The 21,382-nt window shown below is 41.1% G+C and overlaps 1 protein-coding gene and 1 long non-coding RNA gene across 4 annotated transcripts in view; one reads left to right on the plus strand and one right to left on the minus strand.

Moving 5' to 3' along the window:
• Window positions 1-91: 91 nt before the first annotated feature.
• On the minus strand, window positions 92-9,354 carry nr2f6b (nuclear receptor subfamily 2, group F, member 6b). 2 transcript variants are annotated; one of them, XM_074668197.1, is made up of 6 exons: window positions 8,301-9,354; window positions 7,514-8,130; window positions 5,842-5,936; window positions 2,844-3,178; window positions 2,457-2,703; window positions 92-2,150 (listed from the first exon to the last, which is right to left on the minus strand). In XM_074668197.1, the coding sequence occupies exons 2-6, from the start codon at window positions 7,780-7,782 to the stop codon at window positions 1,876-1,878; spliced, it is 1,221 nt and encodes a 406-aa protein (XP_074524298.1). In that variant the 5' UTR covers window positions 7,783-8,130; window positions 8,301-9,354; the 3' UTR covers window positions 92-1,875. The 2 variants fall into 2 exon arrangements, with proteins under 2 accessions (XP_074524298.1, XP_074524297.1); XM_074668196.1 differs by having other exon boundaries at window positions 7,514-9,354.
• LOC141788972 (uncharacterized) overlaps window positions 3,948-21,382 on the plus strand; it is a 19,715-nt gene continuing 2,280 nt past the window's right edge. Inside the window, exons 1-2 of one of the 2 annotated variants that reach the window (XR_012598172.1) lie at window positions 3,948-3,999; window positions 4,438-4,513. This is a non-coding gene — a long non-coding RNA (uncharacterized LOC141788972). Of the gene's footprint in view, window positions 4,251-4,437; window positions 4,514-21,382 lie in introns of both variants that reach the window. The other variant, XR_012598173.1, reaches the window with a different exon arrangement.

The raw sequence follows: 21,382 nt of genomic DNA on the forward strand, positions 1-21,382 counted from the left end.
TAGTTCAGATTCCAACAAATTAATAAAATGAATTTATTCAAGCACAGCAAAACAAGCTGCTAATAAAATTGTAATACATAATAGCCTCTGGAATAATTCTTGTCCTTTTTCATGCCAACCTAACAGGAAACAAAAAAACACAGTTTGATCCCAAAGTGATCTTTACTTTCAGTCATTTAATTTGGCAAGAAAAAAAACATCTGTCACATGGAGCTGCATCATAGGAAACAACACTCACGAAAGTGACGACCGAGTACCTTTATCTCAGTACCAACAAACACCGTAACCTTTAAAACACACAAACACGTGGAGTACCTTGCATAAGAATAAAAATGGTCTGAAAGTGACTTCTGTCCATGTGGCCTCGCTTCAACAGGCTGCTTTTAAACAGAGGTGAAAACAATTCAAATGAGCTACCTCTACCGTTAAAAAAAGCAAAGAAACAGTTTAGGATTAATCAGAAAAAACAAAAGTCACAGTAGACTGTAGCTTTCTGATATGTCAAACTTCGGGTTTTCTCTTACATCAAGTTTTACATTTCACATTTTCACATAAACTTTAGACAAAGCGTGGTGGACACACAAGCAAATATGACTGTTAATGGTTAGTGTGATAAAAACACCTTGATCCCTTTATCTTTAGCACATGGGTTTACAATCTTTGTCTTTGATATATAAAATATGAGGTAATAATGTTTGACAGGGATGTGACGGTCTGAGAGCCAGGCTGTGTTTGAGTACATTCACCTCCACTCACTGCCATTTACTACAGCAAGAACAAACGTTACATGGAATAGCTTCACAGTTTGGGAATATGAACTTTACCACTTTGAATGGGCTGAAGCTTAAACCAGCTATGTTAGCATAGCTTAGCATAAGTCTGAAACAAGCGGGAAGAACCAACCAGATTTGAGGGTGACAGAATCCAACTTCCACCATCTTAAACTCAAAATTCAAACTCAAAAAAGACTCCAATAAAAATCCTGTTAGAATTTATAGTTGAATAGACAGTTGAAATATTTGTTCCTTAGTGAGAAGTAATCCAAACTAGCCTTACATCCCTCTTTGTGGTCTATATGCTAATTTAGGCTTGTTTGTAGCATCTCCTGGCTTCATAGGGGCATTAGGTAAATAAGAAAAATCAGTCTTGTCTTAATATGCAAGAGAGCAGGTGAAGCATTGTACCAGAACTGTTGAACTATTCCTTTTTTCACAAACAAAATATGTCCAGTATACACAATACCTCAAACAGTACACTATACAATACAGTGGCCATGCATCTTCTTTGTTTTAATGCTGTAAAAGGTGACACTTTGCAGTCTTGACAAACATATTTGGTAACAAAGCCTGATATTTATCCGACAAATCAATTTGTACAGTGTTCAGTTTGCAAAACAATGAACATGTGGTGACACTGTAAAACTCCAAAGCTACCTGTAACGGTGGCAGTTGTGTCTTCATTCTGAGTGAGAATAAGTACAAAGCACAAAAACAAAGTAGAGGGAAACACACAGAGCCTGGGTTCAAACTGAGTCACATTAAGGGTGATATGGGAGGAGGTAGTACAGGCACATGGCCTCATTCTTGAGTCTGTACTTTATTTAAAACCCTGTTTTTTCCTCCATAATGAGACTGAGAGAGACCAGACTGGGGTCAGAGCAAAACTTACAAGTGCTGCAAACATAAATATAAAGACAATGACACATTTAATCCTCTTTGAAGCAGCTTTGGTTTCACTTCAGCCAAACCCCCTAAACTTTCAAACAGATCTTTAGACTTCTAAGATCAACATTCATTTTGTGCTTGTTGGTATCTTTGTGAGCTCTGACTCTACCAAATCTGATCTCTGTCAATCTCACTTAGGAGTCTGCAGGGTTTACTGTCCAGGTACGTATGGCCAGCTGATGGAGCTCCCTGATAGCTGCATGTCTCGGATCAATGTCTCGATGGGCGTCTTGCCCACCAGCCGCATAAAGAAGAGCTGGGAGATGAGGTTTGCTGGCACGGCACGCAGAGCCGGGAGGCGCAGCAGTAGGCGGCCGAAACGCTGCGGCTGGTTTGGATACTGCAACCTCTCGTACTCCGTCAGGGCAACCTGGGCCTTCTCCTGCAGGGACTCTACGTGGGCCGGGTCAGTTAGTCCACATGCATCTGTAGGTCAGGAAAAAACACTGTGTAATTATTTTTTTGTATCTTAAATGCTCTTGCCACTAACATTTGTGTTCAGTTGCTGGACTTGTGTTTTGGTCAAAGTGTTAATGATGACAAATTTACTGCCTTGACTGTCTCCTTTGGTGAGGTCAGAGGTCACATTAAGTTAGTAAGTTTTTCTATAACTAGTGGAACAGATTCAGCAGTCTACTGTCGAGGACAGACTGTGATATTTTTTGAGAGGTATTAGTTAGGACTCCTTGTGATTTGTCATTCAAAAGATCAGTAAAAGTCTTCTAAACTCACCCGGAGAAAAGAGTGCAATGGCCTTAAGGCAGCTGTACTCCGCTGTGTCAACCTGCAGCCGGTTCAGCTTGTCCACCTGGTCCTGGAAAACCCTGACCTGGTCCATAAAAGAAACGACGCGCTCAGCAGACATGGGTGACGAGTGAAACCCAGCAGCTGCCAGTAGAGGAGCCATGTGAAGAGGCAAAGCAGACTGAGCTGCATTCAGGATGAACAGCTCACTCCAACTCAGCCTCAGCAGCGCCACCTGTAGGGTCATTACAAGACATTAATGAGTTTTTCTGCACCTTTAACGTCCATCTGTGTATTTTTCATCCTCACAACTAAGGTGTATGGTGTAAAAAGGTTGGAAAAAGAAATCCACAGGTACTGTTGGTCTTGACTCACCTGTTCTGAGACTGGGAGCTCAGGAAAGTATGGGATGTTTCTGGCCCACTCCACAGTGCTGAAGAGGAGCCGGGCAGCCAGCTCACAGATGCTGTCAATACCCATGACTGAGGCTCCGCTCGCAGACGTCTGCATCTGTGCCTGACCGTATGGGGTGCTGTAGCGGCTGTTGGGGTACGGCTCAGCCCGAAGGAGCTGGGAGATGAGTTCTGACACTGGCTGCCCATTAAAATATTCTGTCCCAATGTGGCCTGGTACTGGTCCTCCAACGCCTCCCGCCATAGAGTTTGGACTGATACCTGAGTGAGATGGAGGGATGCGGCCTCGCTGGACTGCTACAAAAAGAGAGGAGATACAACAGATTCAAACCAGTGTGGTTACTGACAGAGAAATATTAAATTTTTTTTTTTTACACACTTCAAAAAGCAAAGAAGTAAATACCTAAGTGACAATTGATATGGGTTTGACACCCTTTCATATATCTTTACCACTACAAATATTAATAACTAATAACAGGGGAAAAAAACTAGCTACCCTGGTCGGTTTTCATAACCTTCCTCAAATACTAAAACTGTCTGTACCGTCCTATTCTTCTCTAGAGCTGTGTGAATATGTGGTGCATATCTATGAATGCTGTCTGACAAATTACCTTCAAGTGAGGACTCGTTTCACTTTGTTCTGAGTTTGTCATGAAGTAAACAGTGGTTTTACCAGGGTTTTTGGTTAATTTTGTTGCTTCCAAAACCATTAGAACGGTTATGTTTTATTACAATTGTGTGTATTATTCTAACAATGTCTGTACTTAATTTTAACTGCCCTTTGTGAAACAAATTCTAAAGGCTCCTCTAAATAATACTGGATTCACAGGTTAGAGTAAATGCTTAAAAATGTAGGTCAGAAAATTATTCTTTCTAAGGACCTTACCTCTCAAGATAATACGGTTTTAACTCAAGTGACAAATAAATTCAAGTCTTTTTTCGAAGCTTCAACAAGTTGTTTTCGTACTTTAGCATGGCTAGCCCAAACTGCATTAATTCGTGAGACAAAGCGGAACCTAAAAAACCGTTAACTCATGGGGGCTTCTTATGGCGACTCACAAAGTAAGTTACGTCCCCTCCCGTCCCGCCATTGCGAAGTACACCCTTTCAAACAGTCTGTGAGTTACCGTTATACCGCCGTTGACTGGGCTAACGCAACATTTTACAGTCATTGATTGTGGAGTAAATTGCTTGGATAACGATGGATATCTGCTAATGTCTTTATGAAGTTTGAACGTCGGTTTTACTTAACATCTACTTCTGTTTAAATTTGTTGTCCATGCTACCTTCAGTCCACTTCCCAAACAGAAACAGATAGAGTAGAGAGTGTTAGCGTGTGCCCTCGGTTTTTACTAACAGGTACCCGTATGTAAGTTTGCTGTTTGATTTTTTGGAATGACCGTAATAGAAATACACATTATCCAATATCCACTGTAAGGGAACACTTTTTGTTTTCCATCTTCAGCTGCATTTACTGAAATCTTTAACTCTGCTCTACTTCTTTTGTGGTGGGGACTGAGTGTGATTGTGCATTAACTTTGCCTCTAAACACACAGATCCTGATTTTCCTGAATGATGTTCCTCCACCAGTGAGCACACTCTACAGCTGTACACTCCAAGACTGGGTTAAAGGTGAGAAAGACAATTCCAGGTAATGTAGAAACAGCACACTCTGTGTCACAGCCACAGCTTGCATGGTTCATTAATAACTAGGCCCAATATAACCCCCTGGCATACCGTCACCTCAGCACACATTATGTATGGGACGGCTCATGGTATCCACTGACATAGACTGAAATACCAGCACAGTTAGGTTAGAGGTGACTAGAATACAATTTCAAATGAGTTTAAAATAGTTTGTGATGAAGTAATGGCTGTAAGAAAAAGAATAACATTAAACCAAGGGAAATGAAACTGATCTTTTCTTACTGCCACAACAAGAATGAGTGTCTTGTGAAAGTATCCGTAGTCTATAATTAAGATAAAAAGCTTGAACCCTTTGAGTGCGTTTTGACAGAGCAGAAGATGGAGCAGCATGAACTTGCTTTTGCTGTTATGCAAATAAAACTTGGTTGCCTTCAGCTCCCCTTTGTCCCTGAAGCCCAGCAGCTGCTGGGCGTCAAGCACTGGGGTGAAAACACACTTTGGTTGACAGTACAAATATTGTGCTTTGGATCACTGGCAAATGTCGGTGGCTGTTTCTGTCAGAGTAAGCATTTTCTCAGTGAAATATTCATTCCTGACATTTATGTCCTCGCATGTGTGTTTCCTGGTATTTGTTCTGATATAGGTTTGCTTAGCCTGAGGTTGTTTTTGTTCGTGTTTGCTGTATTTTTAAAGAAGAGGATACGATAAGATCAAACCCTAGCACTAGGATGTGACTACATAGCCTACTCTTACTTGAGTGCACATTTTAGATAATCACCACAAGTCATGCACAGTTTTGCTGAACTGTTGCTGTATTTTACTTGACTTTTATCTTGTACCACTTAATACATCTTCTCCTACTGCCTCTTGGATGAACAGACTTTTGACTTTTTTTTGTTCCCTGTCCCCTATGATCCAGAAAGAACATCCTTAAAGTTCATGAGCCACAACTTTTATTTACCAAGTTCTGATTCCTGGTTCCTTTCGTAAAATTTAACTAATAACTGGGCTGTGTCAAATAAAATGAGGGGCCATAAGGTCAAGACAATGAGCTCAAACATAAAAATGTATCACAAAACCAGAGGGTAATGTACGATTAGCTGATAACTTTTTTTCTTGAGTTTGTTGCCATTAGTGACCACTTTTAAACTACAGTCACAGCAAGGCATGGCAGTGTAATATGGCATGAGCTTTATCCAGCTTTAAACAATGAGGTATTTACTAAAATGGACACCATTCAGTGTGAGAGTTTCCCACCTGTACCAGTGAAAACATTTGCTGGGATGTAGACATTCGTGATTGAGCTCAGTTACCTTCTTTGCGCATTCCGACACGGAAACATTTCTTCAGACGACAGTATTGGCACTGGTTGCGGTGATGCTGATCGATTTGGCATTCCCGATTTGATCTACAGAGGGAAAGAAAAGTGATTAACAGAAAGTTAGGGGTCAAATCATGTTTGAAACTTCCAGATATGTCCAAAAATGAAAAGGGAATCACTTTTGAAATCTTTGGATGTTACACAAGTGTCCATTGAGGAAGTTCAGTTTTCTCTGACGTCTTTGCCTTCCCCCCTCACTCTCTCACCCCTGTGATGAGTGAACTGTGTGGGCCGGTGTGGCTGAAAGGCTATCAAAGCTGTGACCTTTGTAAATCATCGGCCCTACACGCCCTCTGTGCTGTTTACAGCAGGACGAGGTCCGCTAACATTTCACAGAGTCTTTCTCAGCCCCTGAGCAAGACAAACTGAATAAAAACACATCTTTCTACCCTGAGCTGCTGCATTATTAGGTGTGAGAAATGACTGTATTCAGGAACAGAGAGGAGCCTCAGTTAGAGCAGAGTTGAGCCGCAACATTGTGTTCCTGCTCTGAAGAATAATGGTTATGTTGACCTTCTGAAGCAATTCATCCTCACATGACTGACCTTCAGGGCTTTCATTTCTTTCTTTTTTTCTCTCTGGAGTTGTTTGTTAGATGTATCCAAGGTTGGAACATATTATTCTAAAGAGAGAAATGGACTAATCTGTTCCCTCCTGATGAATAGAAATGACAACTAAATGACTTTACTCTTTGTAAAGCACTGTGAACATTTCACAAAGTGTTTAAAACACAATTACATTTCATTTAATGTGTTGAATAATGCATGGCGCATAGAAACAAATGCAGCTCTGACGATTAAGACAACAGACTTTATGAAAATAGAAGTCATAAAGTGAACCCAAAGAACTTAGAGCTCCCTCTTCTGACTGAGTGAAGTATCACCTTGAAATTAACAGATAGGATGTTGGAATTTCACACAATTGAAAAATAAAATTAAACAAAATAAATTAAACAAATGATCTTCAAACATTGTCTTTGCCACCACAGTTAAATATTATAATGCTCATTTGTGTACAAGTGTTTTTTGTTTCTGTGAACTTAATTATTAAAAGATTATTCGATGCCCAAACAAGAAAAGTGGCACAAACCTGAGGGAACTTGACATAATCATAAGCAGCTGCATCATGACCCAAAAGATTTTTGTGATTTTATTGATAAGGTTAACATGTCTTGGTCAGTGAAGGGGTGTGATGACAATAAAATTATTTAGAGCCAAACCCTACTTTGCAGACTCAAATGTGCAATATTTTGGCTCCTATCACAGATGCATCACTTTTGTTCAGTGGGCGAGGTGTGGACGCTTTCATCCAATCAATAATAGGAAAAATCTCAAATACAAATGTTTCAGCTGTGCTTGATTACCCATCGAATATATTTTGGTCATCTTCAGTTTTTAGTAACCAGAGGAGAAGTTATTTTGTTGACAGCTACATTTATTAGCACCTGTATCACCTGACAACCTCCTGATGATGTCCCATTAAACAAATGATAAATATGAAGTTATATCAAGATCCTCGATAAGATGTTACATTTATTTGTACATCTCCTGTTCAAACTTTGTGCAGAAATAAGGATTGAATCTGAACGTCCCAGCAGCTCTCACCTGCAGGAGTAGTTGAGATTTCTCCTGATGCTCCTCTTGAAGAAGCTCTTGCAGCCCTCACAGGTGAACACACCGTAGTGCTTGCCGCTGGACTTGTCCCCGCACACCACACAGTCCACCACACAGGCTTTGTCCTCGTCCCCGACGTCCACATCGCTGCTCCCTGCCTGAGGCGAGCCCTCCTCTTCCTCCCTCCTCAGGTAAGCCTTCTCCCCGAGTCCATTCGTGTCCCCGTTGGGGTTGCCCCATCCCCCGCTCACCATGGCCATATTCTCTGAGACACACAGCCCTTAGAGTGGATCATACACAGACCCGCCCTGTCCCCCAGCTTCAAACTACACTCAAAGTCTGAGAAAGTTTCTCCAGGCAAGGAAACAGCAATTCTAGGTTCTTGTGAAAAGCAGGTTTTGTCCAAGAAGCTGGATAAAAGTTGTCCCGTGCTCTCTCGTGTTGACCTTTCTCCCCTTTGCCGTCTGGCTGTAATGACCTGGAGGTCCTTGGCAGTGTTGTTTTCTCTCTCTCTTCTTTAATCCCTCTGCTCTCTGTCTTCTTGTCTTTCACCCTCGTGCTCTCTCAGTCCTGACCTCCGATCAATGGCCCCCGAGTTCTGAGAAAAACTTCAGACACACATTGAGCGGTTCAGAGTTCAGGCAGAAGAAAAGGGTGCAGCCTTGCTCTTTTCACAGGAAACTATAAATTACACTTTGACTCCTTCGCCTCTTTTTCTCCCTCCCTCTCACTTTCTCTCTCCCCCCGAGAAGAAGCGAAAAAAAGGAAAGCACCTCACCTATCCCTAAGCATGGTGACCAAACTGAGTCCAAGCCAAAAGAAAAAGAAGCTCTGCCCCTCTGTCAGCGCACAACTTTCTCCCAGAAGGACAAGCGAGTGGGAGGAAAATAACACTCAGCTCTCCTTCAAGCAGGGTTAAACTGCCCTGCCCTCTCCTCCAACTTATAAACTAGTCCAACCAGTTCCTGCCGTGCTGAGGTGTTATCTGCTGATCTGAGGCAGTTCTAGTCCAGACTCACTCTTGACATGTCGTGGCTGTTATAGACACAGAGGTGATAGTGATGAAGAGGAAAAATGTGATTTGGTTCTGGAAAAAAGCTCCAACAGAAAAGGGAAAAAAGTCATCAGGAGTTTGGAAAAGTTGGTTCAGTTTCTGTTCTTGATTTTCTGAGAGGAATCCTTGTATCACTTCAACAAGTCAGCTCAAGGATATTTCTGTTCTCAATTGATAGCTGAAAAAGATCCTGATTCCAAGAGTCCAGAAAGACCAGACACTGCCTCTCTGTTCTCTTCTAAAAAGTCCTCCTCCTCTGCGTCTGTGGAAAATGATGTTTTCTTGAGTCCTTTCTGTCAGGAGGCTCAAATGTCATCGGCAAAAACAACAACAACCTAAAACAAAACCAGACTTGCAAAATGTCCTTATTTGCAGTTTGGCCTCTTCTCCTCTCTGTGTGTCTCTCTCTTCTTCTCTTGTTTTGTCAGTGCTTGTCCATCCAGCAGTAACAACCAGAGGCCAGAACCTCTTTTGCATTCCCTGTCAGCAAGTCAGGGTGTACTGTTGCACTCTTTACTACTCTGCCTGTCTGCTTTTTTTCCTCTTCTTTGCTTTTCTTTCTTTCTTTCTTTCTTACTTTCTTTCTTTCTTTCTGTCGGCCGCGGCAGGAATAAATTAGGCAAACAAGCGCAGGAAAAACACGGTCACAGAGGTTTTTAGTGAAAGCCAGGCGCAGTGGTGGAGAGCAGCCCAGAGAGATATCCTCCTCTCCTGCTCCTCTTCTGCTCCTCTCAGTCCCCTCTGTGTGTCTCTGCTCCGCTCCCTCCTTTAGGGCGACTGAGCGTGTGTCTGTGTGTGTGCTCAGGGATTTGACACTGCTATTCAAGCCCTGCCGTTGCCATGGCACTGGATGCCTTATAAGGCCAATGGAGTCAAAGAGCACAGAGTGGGCTGCTGCCACACACACACACACACACACACACACACACACACACACACACACACACACACACACATAGAAAGAATGCCTAGCTGCCTGACTGGCTGCCTGTTTCCCCCCTGACCCCGGGCCAGCCTGGGAGCAAAAGGAGAGTTAACCCCGACACTGCCGTCGGACAAAGCAAAGGGTCTGAGGTCGACACACAGCGAGCACATGGCCCTCACACTCATGTTCTCCACTCTACTCTAATCCCAAAGAATTCCTTCGACTTTGTTGACCCAACAATAACAGGGAGGGCCTGTTGTTGTTGAGCAACTTGTCAAAAGGTTACATGATACACCACCGGCTCCTTTTCACACCTGCTGCACACACTCACAGGTCTGTGTGAGGGAGGCCACAGATCCTGGTGACCTTCTGAATCCTGGAGCCAGTGTGTGCTCTTTTTAAACCCGTGGTTAGTATTGGATGAAGTTGTCTGACCTGCAGAGGATAAACTCAGAAAAAAAATGTCAAAATCAAAGAAAAAGATTAGAACCTAGGACTTGTAGTTTTATTCTTATCACCTCAGCCCAGCCTCCCTGCTGAGCAATTCTATATCCACAATTTAGCTCTTGTTTGGTGGTGTGGTCTGATGTAGTGAGGTGTAAAGTAAGGTTATGGAGGTCAGGCGAGGATGAAGGAAGCCAGAGTTCACCACTAAAAACTGTTTTGAATAATTGTAACCATGTTTATTTTCACTTCACAGAGTGGTATTTACAGAATAAGAAGCATTTGCCATAAACCTTATCCATCTCTAACTTTAACCTCCATTCACTTTCATACACTAATGATTGATATCCACTGGCCTATTTGGGTCGTATCAAAGTCACACACAAACACAGCAATGACAGCTTTTCAAATCTGCATCTCATCCAGTGTCATGTTGTGAAAGTCGACATCTCGCTTTACCTCCAGAGCCAAAGCAACTCTAAAATTTCTGGCACCATAGCAGGGAATACTGTTATGATATTATAAGGGGTATTTCATCAGGCTTAGGAAACTCTAACTGTGCCACAAAAATATTACATAACCATTTTCCAACCATGTCCCTCAAATGTTACAAGGCCAGTATGTTTCCTAAAATCCCCCAAAATTAATTGCTTTGAAACTCTCTCCACCGACACCTTCAAGACGTCTGTGTTTCTGCCTTTTTAACGTTCTTCATACGTTTACTTAAATCACTTTAAATTAGAACAATTAAGAGCAACACTGAGCACATGCCTGTATATGACAACCTTGTATACTATGAAACCTAAATGTATATAAGAAAGCATCTGTGTGATCGGTGGATCACGTTTTAGATTTCACATTACATATCAACACAACTTTATGACAGATGTTCAAGGTGAATGACGGGTTCACGTCGCCAAAACAGTTTGTAGTCAGAAATAAGACAGGATTCTATCTGAACATTTTACCACAACCACAGACCAAGACTTCTTCTCTGAGAATCAGAACATGTAGATGTAGGCTTCACTGATCAAAGTTGGTGCAGTAACACAGGACTATTCAATTAAAAATTTGGTCGGGCAAGATTTTCAGACTAAGTACATGAGCTTGGCCGCACATTTTTAGCAGTAAAGTTTAGCTGCTATGCAAGTCTGCTTCACTGTAGTACAGCCCCGGTTGTAAGACGCCGCCAAACAATGAATTTTAGCTGCCCCCTCATGAGATCCCTCAAGAAAGTTTGTCTGAATTGCAGCGTGTTTTTCAGTGTGGTGTCTTCAGACATTATAATCTTTCAGCACTGCAACACACTCGTAGTGGAGAAAATACATTGGTTTGGTTTTTGGACTTGGTACTAAAATAAATAAATACTTTCCAGTTCACACAGGATTAAGCCGACGGTTTTACTTGCTGATTTTTTGTTTCAGGGTAGAACAAGACATGCTATTTTCACCTATGTAGGAGCTAATGATAACTTTTCAAAGGCACCTGCTCAGTGACACAATGGATTGGGTTAGTTGCTCAACTATGGTGGGTACTGCAGTCAGTATTTGTAATAATGTTAGAATTTGCGTAAGAACTTGTCTAAAGATCTTTTTCTCATCCGACCCAAATCCCAATCACCTGGCAGCTTCTTTTAGGCCACTCAAGGGCTGCTTTTGGGCGGCTTATTAAATAGCACTGCAGTAACAAATGGCAATGTCCCAATCAGTGGTATCAACTTTGTGTCTGAGCAGGAGTAACAGTTGCAAGCTGACCGATTTTTCTGATCCACTGACCAGCTTAAAGTTTGAGAGAGATTCTTGGGAAGTAATGTCAGCGGCCTCTTTGCTGTGCTTGACTCAACTGATGACTTTTTTGATCCATCTAAAACTGAATCAACTTTTTAACCTTTGAAACAAAAGCTGTATCCTGACTGAGTCCTGTGTTGGACTGAGCTTTTGTAGCTGGCCTTTACAGCTCACGCTTGGCTGAAATAAGATGGGGAATACATGGTATATATCAACCAAAGTTCCTGCTGATTCATTGGTAGCCATCCAGCACTGAGATAGATTCATAAACTTAACCTCCATTATTTAAAGATAAATTCAAGTTTCAAAGCATTCATGTCTTAACAGTTTGGTCATTATTATCTTTATTGTTAAGGTAAGCACTACCAAAGGACTATTTCATGGCCTGGTATATATTTCAGTGATCTTTTCTCCTTTGTTTCTTTGTTTAGTTTCTCTTGATGCTGTTAAGTCCTTAAAAGATAGTGTTGCTTATTGAGCACCCTCTTAGCATTAACTAAAATCTAACCCTGGTGCGTTGCTCTTTAGATACAGAGACATTGTTCTTTCTGCCAAATCTACCTTGTATGCGTTTGCAGTGTAACTCCTGTATCGACCTGGAACTTTTGAAAGCTCCTGTGGAATTTCTGGCCTGCTTTGTCCATGGCACCATCAGCATTGTCATGTGAAGGTTTCCACAAAAAAGGGAGGACAAAATAAACAATCAGAGCCTGCTACCAAGGTTTCCAATAACGGCCTCCAAACGCAGGAAAAAAAACTCACAGAGGAGGTATTCACTGCTGCATGCCTGCTTAAAAGAACTTCTGTTTACCCAAAAAGTGTTTGCTCATCACATGGTTGTACAGGAATTCCCCTCGAATGACAAAACATGTCTCCCCTGTGATCTTCAAAAGACCATTTAGCCTCTCAGAAGAAGTATGAATGTCAAAGGAGCAAAGAGGTTTAATGTGATAAAAGCGGACAGCAGGAAGGGGAAGGATTCCTCTTGGGCTTTTTTGTCAGTGAGGTTAAGTCAGGCCTTTAAAATGTGAGCATAAGGTAACTTTAACCCACATCCGTCACAGCGAGACTCATTGTGCATGGATAGGCCCTTTGTTTGGTTAAGAGGTTATCAGGGGCCAAGCTAAGCTGCTGTACGGTGAAGCAGTGCTTCCCTCCAAACCTCTGTGTGGACAGCAGAGGTCGGATTATGTGGGGCAGGACTTGAGATTACTTGTAAAATGGCAACCTGTGAGACTCTGTACTCATTTTTTTTAAGTAGATCTCAGTATTTCTGGTGATAACTGAGCAGGTTAGCTCACTGACCTCTCTGACTTTTCCTGTTTGGTTGCTTTGATTCTCTACAGCTTTGGTATGTGAGGTTAAAACTGGACTGTCTATGTTAGCAGACACCATGTGTTGGTGTGTCTCATCAAAAAGGTCTCGTCCAACAGAAATATGTGTTTGAGCTCTTAGAGTTACAGAAGTCTCCCTTTCAGTGTGTGTTTTGTGGGACTGCAGCAGAGTGTGCACATATGCCTTTATGCATACACCTTATATATCTTGTAGTGTGTGTGTGTGTGTGTGTGTGTGTGTGTGTGTGTGTGTGTGTGTGTGTGTGTGTGTGTGTGTGTGTGTGTGTGTGTGTGTGTGTGTGTGTGTGTTCGCTGCTCTTTGAACTGCAGGTCAGGAATGCAGCAGCTCTCAGCGTGAAGTCAACTGTGTTGGAGTCTGTGGATTCTCAACTCAGCCAGGAGTCCAAACCATCAGTGAAGCCGACAAACCTTCAGTTCACTCACCTGTATCACACACAGAATCACACAATACACACTTTTTATATAGTATTTGACGGGTGTAATATGGTTACTCCGAATATTTACAACAAATAAATGTTGATTTTGTGTTGCTAGATTTAGAGAATTAGACAAGTGAAAGTTTTGATTTCAGCGCGTTTAAGCTCTATTCCTAGAGTCTGAAGCTTAAGCCATAATGAGGCATCAATAGATTAAGAGACTTTCCAGAGAAGTTTTTTTTTTAAATGACCTTGCACACATACACACACACATAAACACACAGCTCTACTCTCATTCAGGTTTTACCAGTCGAAACCCTCAAGATCGTAAACGAGTTTGAAAAATGTCCGATAAATACAGACCATACATTGTAAACAAACTCCATGGCTGTTTTGATTTTGCACATGTACTGAGTGTGACCTGAGTTTTAGCCAAATAAGATAATTCTTTACAAATATAATCTTGGGCGTGTGTTAACTGTGTTAGTTAAAGAGTAGAGGAATGTGAAAACTGGGGTTAAACTTTAACTCTGAGGAGTAACTCTGGGTGAACGCGAGAGAGCACATGACTCCTCGCTCCTTCCTCATTAGCCTCACTGCCCTTTGGCCCAGAGGCCAGAGGAAAAGTAATCTTCACCTCTCCCCCTCTCTCTGCTCTTTTACACAACACTCGCTCCATCCTCAGGCCTTTGACCTCAAGCGAATGACAGAGCAATTTGAAATACACAGAGCAGTGGAACCTGCCAGAGAAAAACATCTGCTGGGGTGAATCCACAGAAACACACGGTGTCCAATCAATATTTGTCCTCCTCCCCTCCCAGGACCTGCTGGAGATGGTGGGAAACTTCCCATTTGGTCTTTGTTGTTGTTGTCATTTAAATCAGCTCACGTGAACAAGACATTAACCCATTGTTTGTTGAGGAGTCAATACAACTGTTTACTGTAACGGCAGACAAGCTTTTTTTCCCATGTGTCATTTGCAAAGATACGACACATTATTGAATGAAGTGGATGATAAGCTGTGTTTTAAAATTGAGTGGTCCTGACTTTGCTCTGACTCAAACACTTGACTTCAGATATTGACAGCTTGCTTTGAAAACAGCTTAATTTCCCAGATATAAGTTTCATTCCTTTTTTTATTTTTATTTTTTGTAGATTTTTCAACCGTTTCCAGGTGAAAACGGAGGTGATCATTCACACATGTTATAGAGAAGAAACAGATCATAGTGGTCAGCTCTTCTGATACAGCATAGGGTATCTCTGACAAGTTGGATTGAAGATAATATAGTTGAATTTCATAAGGATAGTGTATCTTAAGTTGCCGTGAATGAGCTTGTATCATTCTAAAGAAAAGCTCTATCACTTCACATTTCCTCTGCTTGAAATCACTGATGAATTCTGGCATTTTCAGACAAGGTATTAACCTAACACCCCACGCAGTCACAACATATTCCATTGCCTTCCCGATCACCAACTGCAGTCTTCTGTAAATCTGCGTCCAATCTGTTGCTCTCTTACCGTTCCCTCTGCAGCCGGCCAGCTTTTGTCTATGGATCAATTAAGGTGCTTAAAGGGGACAGAAAACGAACCTAATCAGCTCACTGAAGAAGACTCAAATACTATAACAGGATTAGGACAAGGCCACTCCTCCAGCCATCTTTCCTCCCCTGAACACCTTATTGCTATAATCTACCGAGCTAACTGACCTCTTTAGCTCATCTGCCTGTTGTTGGTCTGGACACTGATCTGTGGAGTGGTCATCTGGTACTGAAGAACATCCAGACTTCCTTCAGCAGATCAGTTTTATAATGGAAGGTACAACATGGGACACTTCCTCTTTACAATTCCTAAAAAGAACTAAAGGTTTCCAAAAAAAAATGCCTGTCCTCTGGGGAAACAAATGAAACATCAGACACAAATAAGATCCCCCAAAAGGAAGTACACCAACATTTAATGCTAGCCCTTCCTGGCTATCACTGTTCTTCTTATTGTTAGCATCATAGTTAATATTCCCTGTAATATATACATATATAAGTAATTAATAATATATATTCACTGTAATATAATTAAAATTATATAAAGTTGTAAAATGTAATGTGAAACAAATTTGAACACATTAACTCATTTGCTAAAATGACTTCTGACCATAGACTTTATGATAAATGGAGGTAGTCTTCATGAAGTCCCTAGTCTGTTTATAAAACAGAGTTTTGAGGCAAATCATCGACAGGGGCAATATCAAAAATGAAAAAAAAAAGCTTTGAGCCTCCACCCCAACAGCTATAGGGCACCCTCCTGTCAATCAGCTGTGGGGAAGTGTGTGTCCTTGATGAAATTAGCTATTTAGACAAACAATATTTTTTGTACCAGGCTGTAAATTTTCTATTTTCTTATTTTTGGCATGGTGTGTATTCTGGTACTTCCGTAGCCAGCCTCTGACAGACACTGGACAAACTGCAGATTCTAGCACTTCCTCATTGCCTCATGTTTTTTGACTGGAGGTTGCTGCTTGCTTCTGACAGAGTCATGCCTGCAGACTTTATAAAACATGGACGTAGATTCTGTGATGTCAACCACTTGATAATGGACAGATGGCACAACCTTACTCACCTATAAACTGGTGAGGAAGTTATGCTTGGTATGGCTTTAAGTCATCTGTAAAACACCCACCTATCTGCATGTGGATTTCTCCCGAAAAAACTAGCATTTAATATACAGCCTGACAAGGATTCTCTGGCTTTTGGGGCCATCCTCAAGTGGACATTCTGGGAACTGCAGTTTTTTTGCACCTCTGCATTGGCTTCATTCTTTTTATAGATGAGTTTGCCACTAGGTCATCCCCCAAAGATTTCATCCCCACCATTTTTTTAGTTGGCATCAACTTTCTTGATTTTAAAACTACTTTCTGATGTCTTGTGGCCTATTTTTGTTTTTAAAAACTTGAGATATGACAGATGTGCATTTAAACTTTGTTGACATATGATCTTTATACTCTGTGCTTTGGATATACCATTTATACAAGAGAGGGTAGCAAACACAAACTTTCTTCATATATGTACCCCAAGTACGTTTCTACAACTTCATGTACCAAAGTGATGGAAAGGATAGTAGAGAATTAGTAGCCTCTCGTCGGATGGACACAGAAAAGTGTTGTTCACCTGACAAGTTTAACCTGGTTCAGTGGTATTGTTGACATGCTGCAGGTAGAGTGATATTACTAGAGATAACTGTTTTTACATCTGGACTTGGAGACGGCCGTGGTTGACCTGTAAGTTGTCTCCCCTGACCTAAAGTCTCCCATGTATTGGATTACAGCCTCACAACACTTGAGACCAGACAGGTTTAGGTTGTGTACAAGCTGCCCTGGCATGTCAGTCCTAATCATCTCCTGTTACCATGTATGTGGTGTTTGTTACCACAGGTTACACAGAACAGATCAGAGTTGTGTCCTGGAAAACCTACTCCAGGTGATGCTATTTTTGCTTTTAAATTAATGGATAGATGGATGACAATAGTTGCTCGTGCTAAAAACTGCAGTTACTTTTGTGGCCACTCTCTAACTCACCTGATATTAACATTCCCATTTTTACAGCTTAACAGAATTGAGACAGTTGAGGTCTCCATTCATAACAACTGTTCAGGAGGTAAACTTTCATATGATCAATCAATTAAGTTTCTACCACCACTTGAGTTTTGTATAAATCAGGACATTCACTGGCTTGAGTGAGTGTCAGTAGCTTCAGAAATTTTTAGGGACAACAACCTGTATATTATTAAAGGATTTATCTAGGATGAATCTTTCCTAAGCTACAAAGAAGTGGGGTAAATTTAAAAAGAAATGAAAAAACATCATCACTTGACTGAGTTTTACCCAATCTCTCTCTTTATCTGGCTGGTTTGTATGAGCTGTTTGTCAACATCCTGTGAGTAGGTGAGAGCACAGAGAGGATGATGAACCGTTTGATTGAGGTCACATGCTTTGGCACCTCTCCATGCCAAAAGCACCCTTTCCTCCTGACCTCTCCTGCGCTGGCTGGTGTCCAAATGCTCGAGAGCGAGGTGTCAGGTCAGCTGGCAGCGTCCCAGGGCGTAGAGAATAGAGAGGTATAGAGGGGAGGAGGATATAAGAGAGGATTTGGAGTGGTTGTGACAGGTGAGCTAATGGCTTTGTGAAAGAAAGGCCACGGGGATGACGCGCAGGGCTGTGATCTCTTTATACAGCTTACAGAGGGACAACTTATTAAAATGAGGATCGGATGCACAGAGTAAATGAGTTGACCTAGAACCCCTAGGTCACCACCCCCCTTCCTGTGGATCTATGTGTGAGATTGTGTTCACCCCCACCCTGATTGACAGCCTCTGTCGTTGTCTCATAATAGTGCGGGTATTTTTCCCAGGCACTGAGAAACTCCCCCATCCACAGACCCGGCTGCTGCCTTTCCAACCACCACGTTTATTGATTCATCATAGGAGCTGTAAAGGATGTTTGAATGTTTAGCAACAGTACAATGAGTTGTTGTGGGGAAAATTACATTTAGTCTTTTATTTTACTGAAGTATAACTTGAAGGTGTTTTAATGGAGTATTTCCATTTGGTAACTCATAAACCACACATTTCAGAGGATTTTGCCATTGCTTACGTACTTCACTGACAACCAAACTCAAGTTGCCTTGAAAAATAATGTTTTTAAATACAAAAAAGCAAAAAGCTAATGAGATTTTGTGTGTTTTCAGTGTAAATTGATAAAGTTGCGTACAAAAAGGGATGTTAGACTATTCGGTGCCAGGTTATCTTTAACTGTAAAGCACCAATTCATATCAGATGCTGTCTTTAGACACTTAATGAAAAAAATGAGGTGTATACTGTACTCTTTCATACTTTATTTCTACTGTATCTTCTGTAAAAATCTGATCTGAAACTGGAACTTCAAGACGTAACTCATCCTAATATGACTTGTTATGAGGTACTTGTGTTTGTTCTTCTTAGCTAACAAAAATGATATGGACAGTAAGACGTGCAGAACATGTATGTTGGTCACATATGATAAATGCCTAAACTGAAAATGTATAAATGTAAAATGAGATGCTGTTTGCTCAATCCCTGCCAGCCACAACAGCAACTTATTTTAGTATCTGATGCATATTTTATCATAATTTACTTACATATTTAGTTTAATTCAATTCACAAGAGTATCCTTTTCCTTGTGCTTTTATCTAAGACTAGATTAGATTTAGATATAGTTGATGAAAAATTTCAAGCAGACTATTCATTATGTTCCTCATTTTTTGTTTATCTGATTTCTTGCTTGCTTTTTTCTTGCTTCATTTCTTTCTTGCTCTTGCTTTGCTTACTGCAACAGTAAAATGCTGTTTTCAGATTAAACTGATGCACCAGTATTTAGGACAGTTTATAATATTTGAGAATAAAATCATGAACACTACTCAGAGTCAGTTCTGCTTCACCTATCTGCACTTCACCTGGCTAAGATTGTAGTTGATAATTTGAACATTTCTTTACTCAAGAAGAGGGTCTGAGTACTTCCTCCAGGGCTCTATTAGTACAAGTGTATGAAGCTGTTTCTAATTATAAAAAAGAAACCTTTTTTCTTTTTTTTTCAATGAGACATTTTGGCGTGATGTCGCCTCTTTTATACCAGAGTCACCCTGAGGTTACAACAATCATGTCATCTAAAAATCCTTTGATGAACTCAGAAGCTTAACACAGATCTTACAGAGAGCGAACACAAAATGGAGCGATAATTGTATCATCTGCTCTAATGGCGGCCATTACAACAATAGCGATGGTGACCTGGAGGTATTGGGGGAGAGGAGAGGACCGGCCCTCTCTGTGACCTCTGCTCGGGAAAGGGCAAGCTCGGGCAGGAGTCAGGGCGTCAGGGGCTCGCCACCTCGTCTGGCACTCTGAACTCTCCATTCACAGGCTAACACAACAGCCAGGCATCACTGTGACCTTATGGGTGTGACACTCAACCTTTGCCTTAACCTCCTGACCGCCGGTCACAGCTGCAGCTGACCGGCCAGGGTGGGTCAGGACAGGAGGTCGGCTGGAGGAGGGGAGCAGAGGACAGAGATGATTGAGAGATGAGTAGAGAGGGAAGATGGAGGGTGCAGGATGAGAAATGGAGGCTTGACTTTGATGTAAGAGCAAAGAATGGCTGTGGAAAGAAGGTGAGAGTGAGCTGGAGGGTCAAATCATTTGAATATAAAAACTAATTATCAAACCTTCTTTAAATTGGTATTTTGATTTCTTTGAGTTGATTATTTGTTCAGAATTTGAGATCACACTAATGAAAAAGAGGAAGGGTATTATTTAAATTTTTGTAAAATGCTGAAATCACAAATGTTTTTTAATACTCAGGTTGGTTTCAAGCTGCAAAATAGTTATACCGGAACAATTAATAATTTACTTAAGAACAAAATTTGTTGGAGATCCCAGATTTTTTCACTGGTGTGGTCAAATTGGAACATAGAAGAGCATCAGGCCAGCATAACCAGCTCTGACCAGCGTCATACCCCGTTAGGATTAGTGGTTAATGACAATATATGACTCCAAACAAAAACCAGAACCTTTCTGAACAGGGATATCTTCCAGACTTCTCCAGTCTTATAAAGCAGGGAACTCTAAAGCATTAAGAAAAGTTAATCTACCACACTGAAATGCAAAAAGAAGCTTCTAGACCAAAACGTTTATAATATGGCTCCTCCCTCCTGTCTAACTATAGCTGTCGGGAGTGTAACTGCTGCCAGAGTGAAGAGTTTCGTAATTCTAAAAAGCTTTACAAATTCCTCAATAACTGACCCAAGTAATGTCCCTTGAGTAGGTGTTTGTGTATTAGTTCCCTGAATAAGACAGCAAAAAAGATCAGATATGTTAAGAAGCATTCTCACTGGACCCCATGGCAATTAGATTAAAGCTAAAGTACCTACTCTGAAAAAACAACCAAATGTTTAAATTGTTGATGGCAAAATTGCAATTTGGAAAAATATAATGAGTACGCATTTAAACCATCATTAAACTGAGGTCTTACTACATGTCTTTTCACTGAGGCATCTTTTTCAGGATTGTCATTCAATGCAATGCAATGGTAAAAATCATACCTCAGTCCTTTAACTAAATAAATGAAAAAATAGAAAAAGTTTTTCAAACCTGCTTTGATCAATAGGTGGTACAGCATGCTTTTTTACTGGTGCAGCTATGTCTCACTGTTCCCTCAATGCCGTTTCTTTGGAAAGGCTGTAGTGTTAATGTCCTTCATAGTAGCCTTGACACCTTCTCAGAAATTGACCCGAGTTTAGTTTGCCTTTTCAGAGCGTCAGAACCTGTAACATGTCTGTAAATAAGACCATACATTAATCTTCAAACAGAAAATCTCTAAAACCAGGTCCAAATAAAACGTTTCAGACATCTGAAGTAACCCTCTAAAGTGAAAAACTTAAATGCATAAAAATACTGAACGGCTGAGAGATTGTGATGAAGGGATTTGTTTGGGCTCAGAGGGCAAACGGACTGGCTTTATATTTTGTGTTCACATCATGTGCTGCTATTGTTTGGCCCCTCTTCTCACCACTTAGTTCTGACAGCAAGGCTGGCTTCATAGAGTCAGCGTGTACGGGAAAAGGACATGTGCGCTCCCGAGGTCAGTCCCGAGGTCCTCCAAGAGTTCAGTCCTTGAGTCAGCCTTACATTACATATTCATGACGACATGGCAGCTGTTTCTTTGAAACTAGGCATATGTCCTGTAATGTGTGACTCATATTAGACGTGTTGAGCTTTGGAATTCTGTTTAGTTTATGACAAAGATCTCTATGTTCCACTACCCTACAAAGTTTATATTTACCTCTCAATGGCCAATAAATGC

Source organism: Halichoeres trimaculatus, unplaced genomic scaffold (genome assembly GCF_033239565.1).
Source record: "Halichoeres trimaculatus isolate MK-OKI-2021-1 unplaced genomic scaffold, fHalTri1.1 fHalTri1_scaffold_4, whole genome shotgun sequence".
In the NCBI taxonomy this organism is placed as follows: Eukaryota; Metazoa; Chordata; class Actinopteri; order Labriformes; family Labridae; genus Halichoeres; species Halichoeres trimaculatus.

Excerpts from the sequence above, each read along its gene's own strand:
- nr2f6b (XM_074668197.1), bottom strand. The coding sequence starts at position 7,782 with ATGGCCATGGTGAGCGGGGGATGGGGCAACCCCAACGGGGACACGAAT. Across the intron at positions 5,937-7,513 it reads AATCTCAACTACTCCTGCAG|ATCAAATCGGGAATGCCAAA; the intron begins GTGAGAGCTGCT and ends TTCCCTCTGTAG. Across the intron at positions 2,151-2,456 it reads CATTGCACTCTTTTCTCCGG|ATGCATGTGGACTAACTGAC; the intron begins GTGAGTTTAGAA and ends CCTGACCTACAG.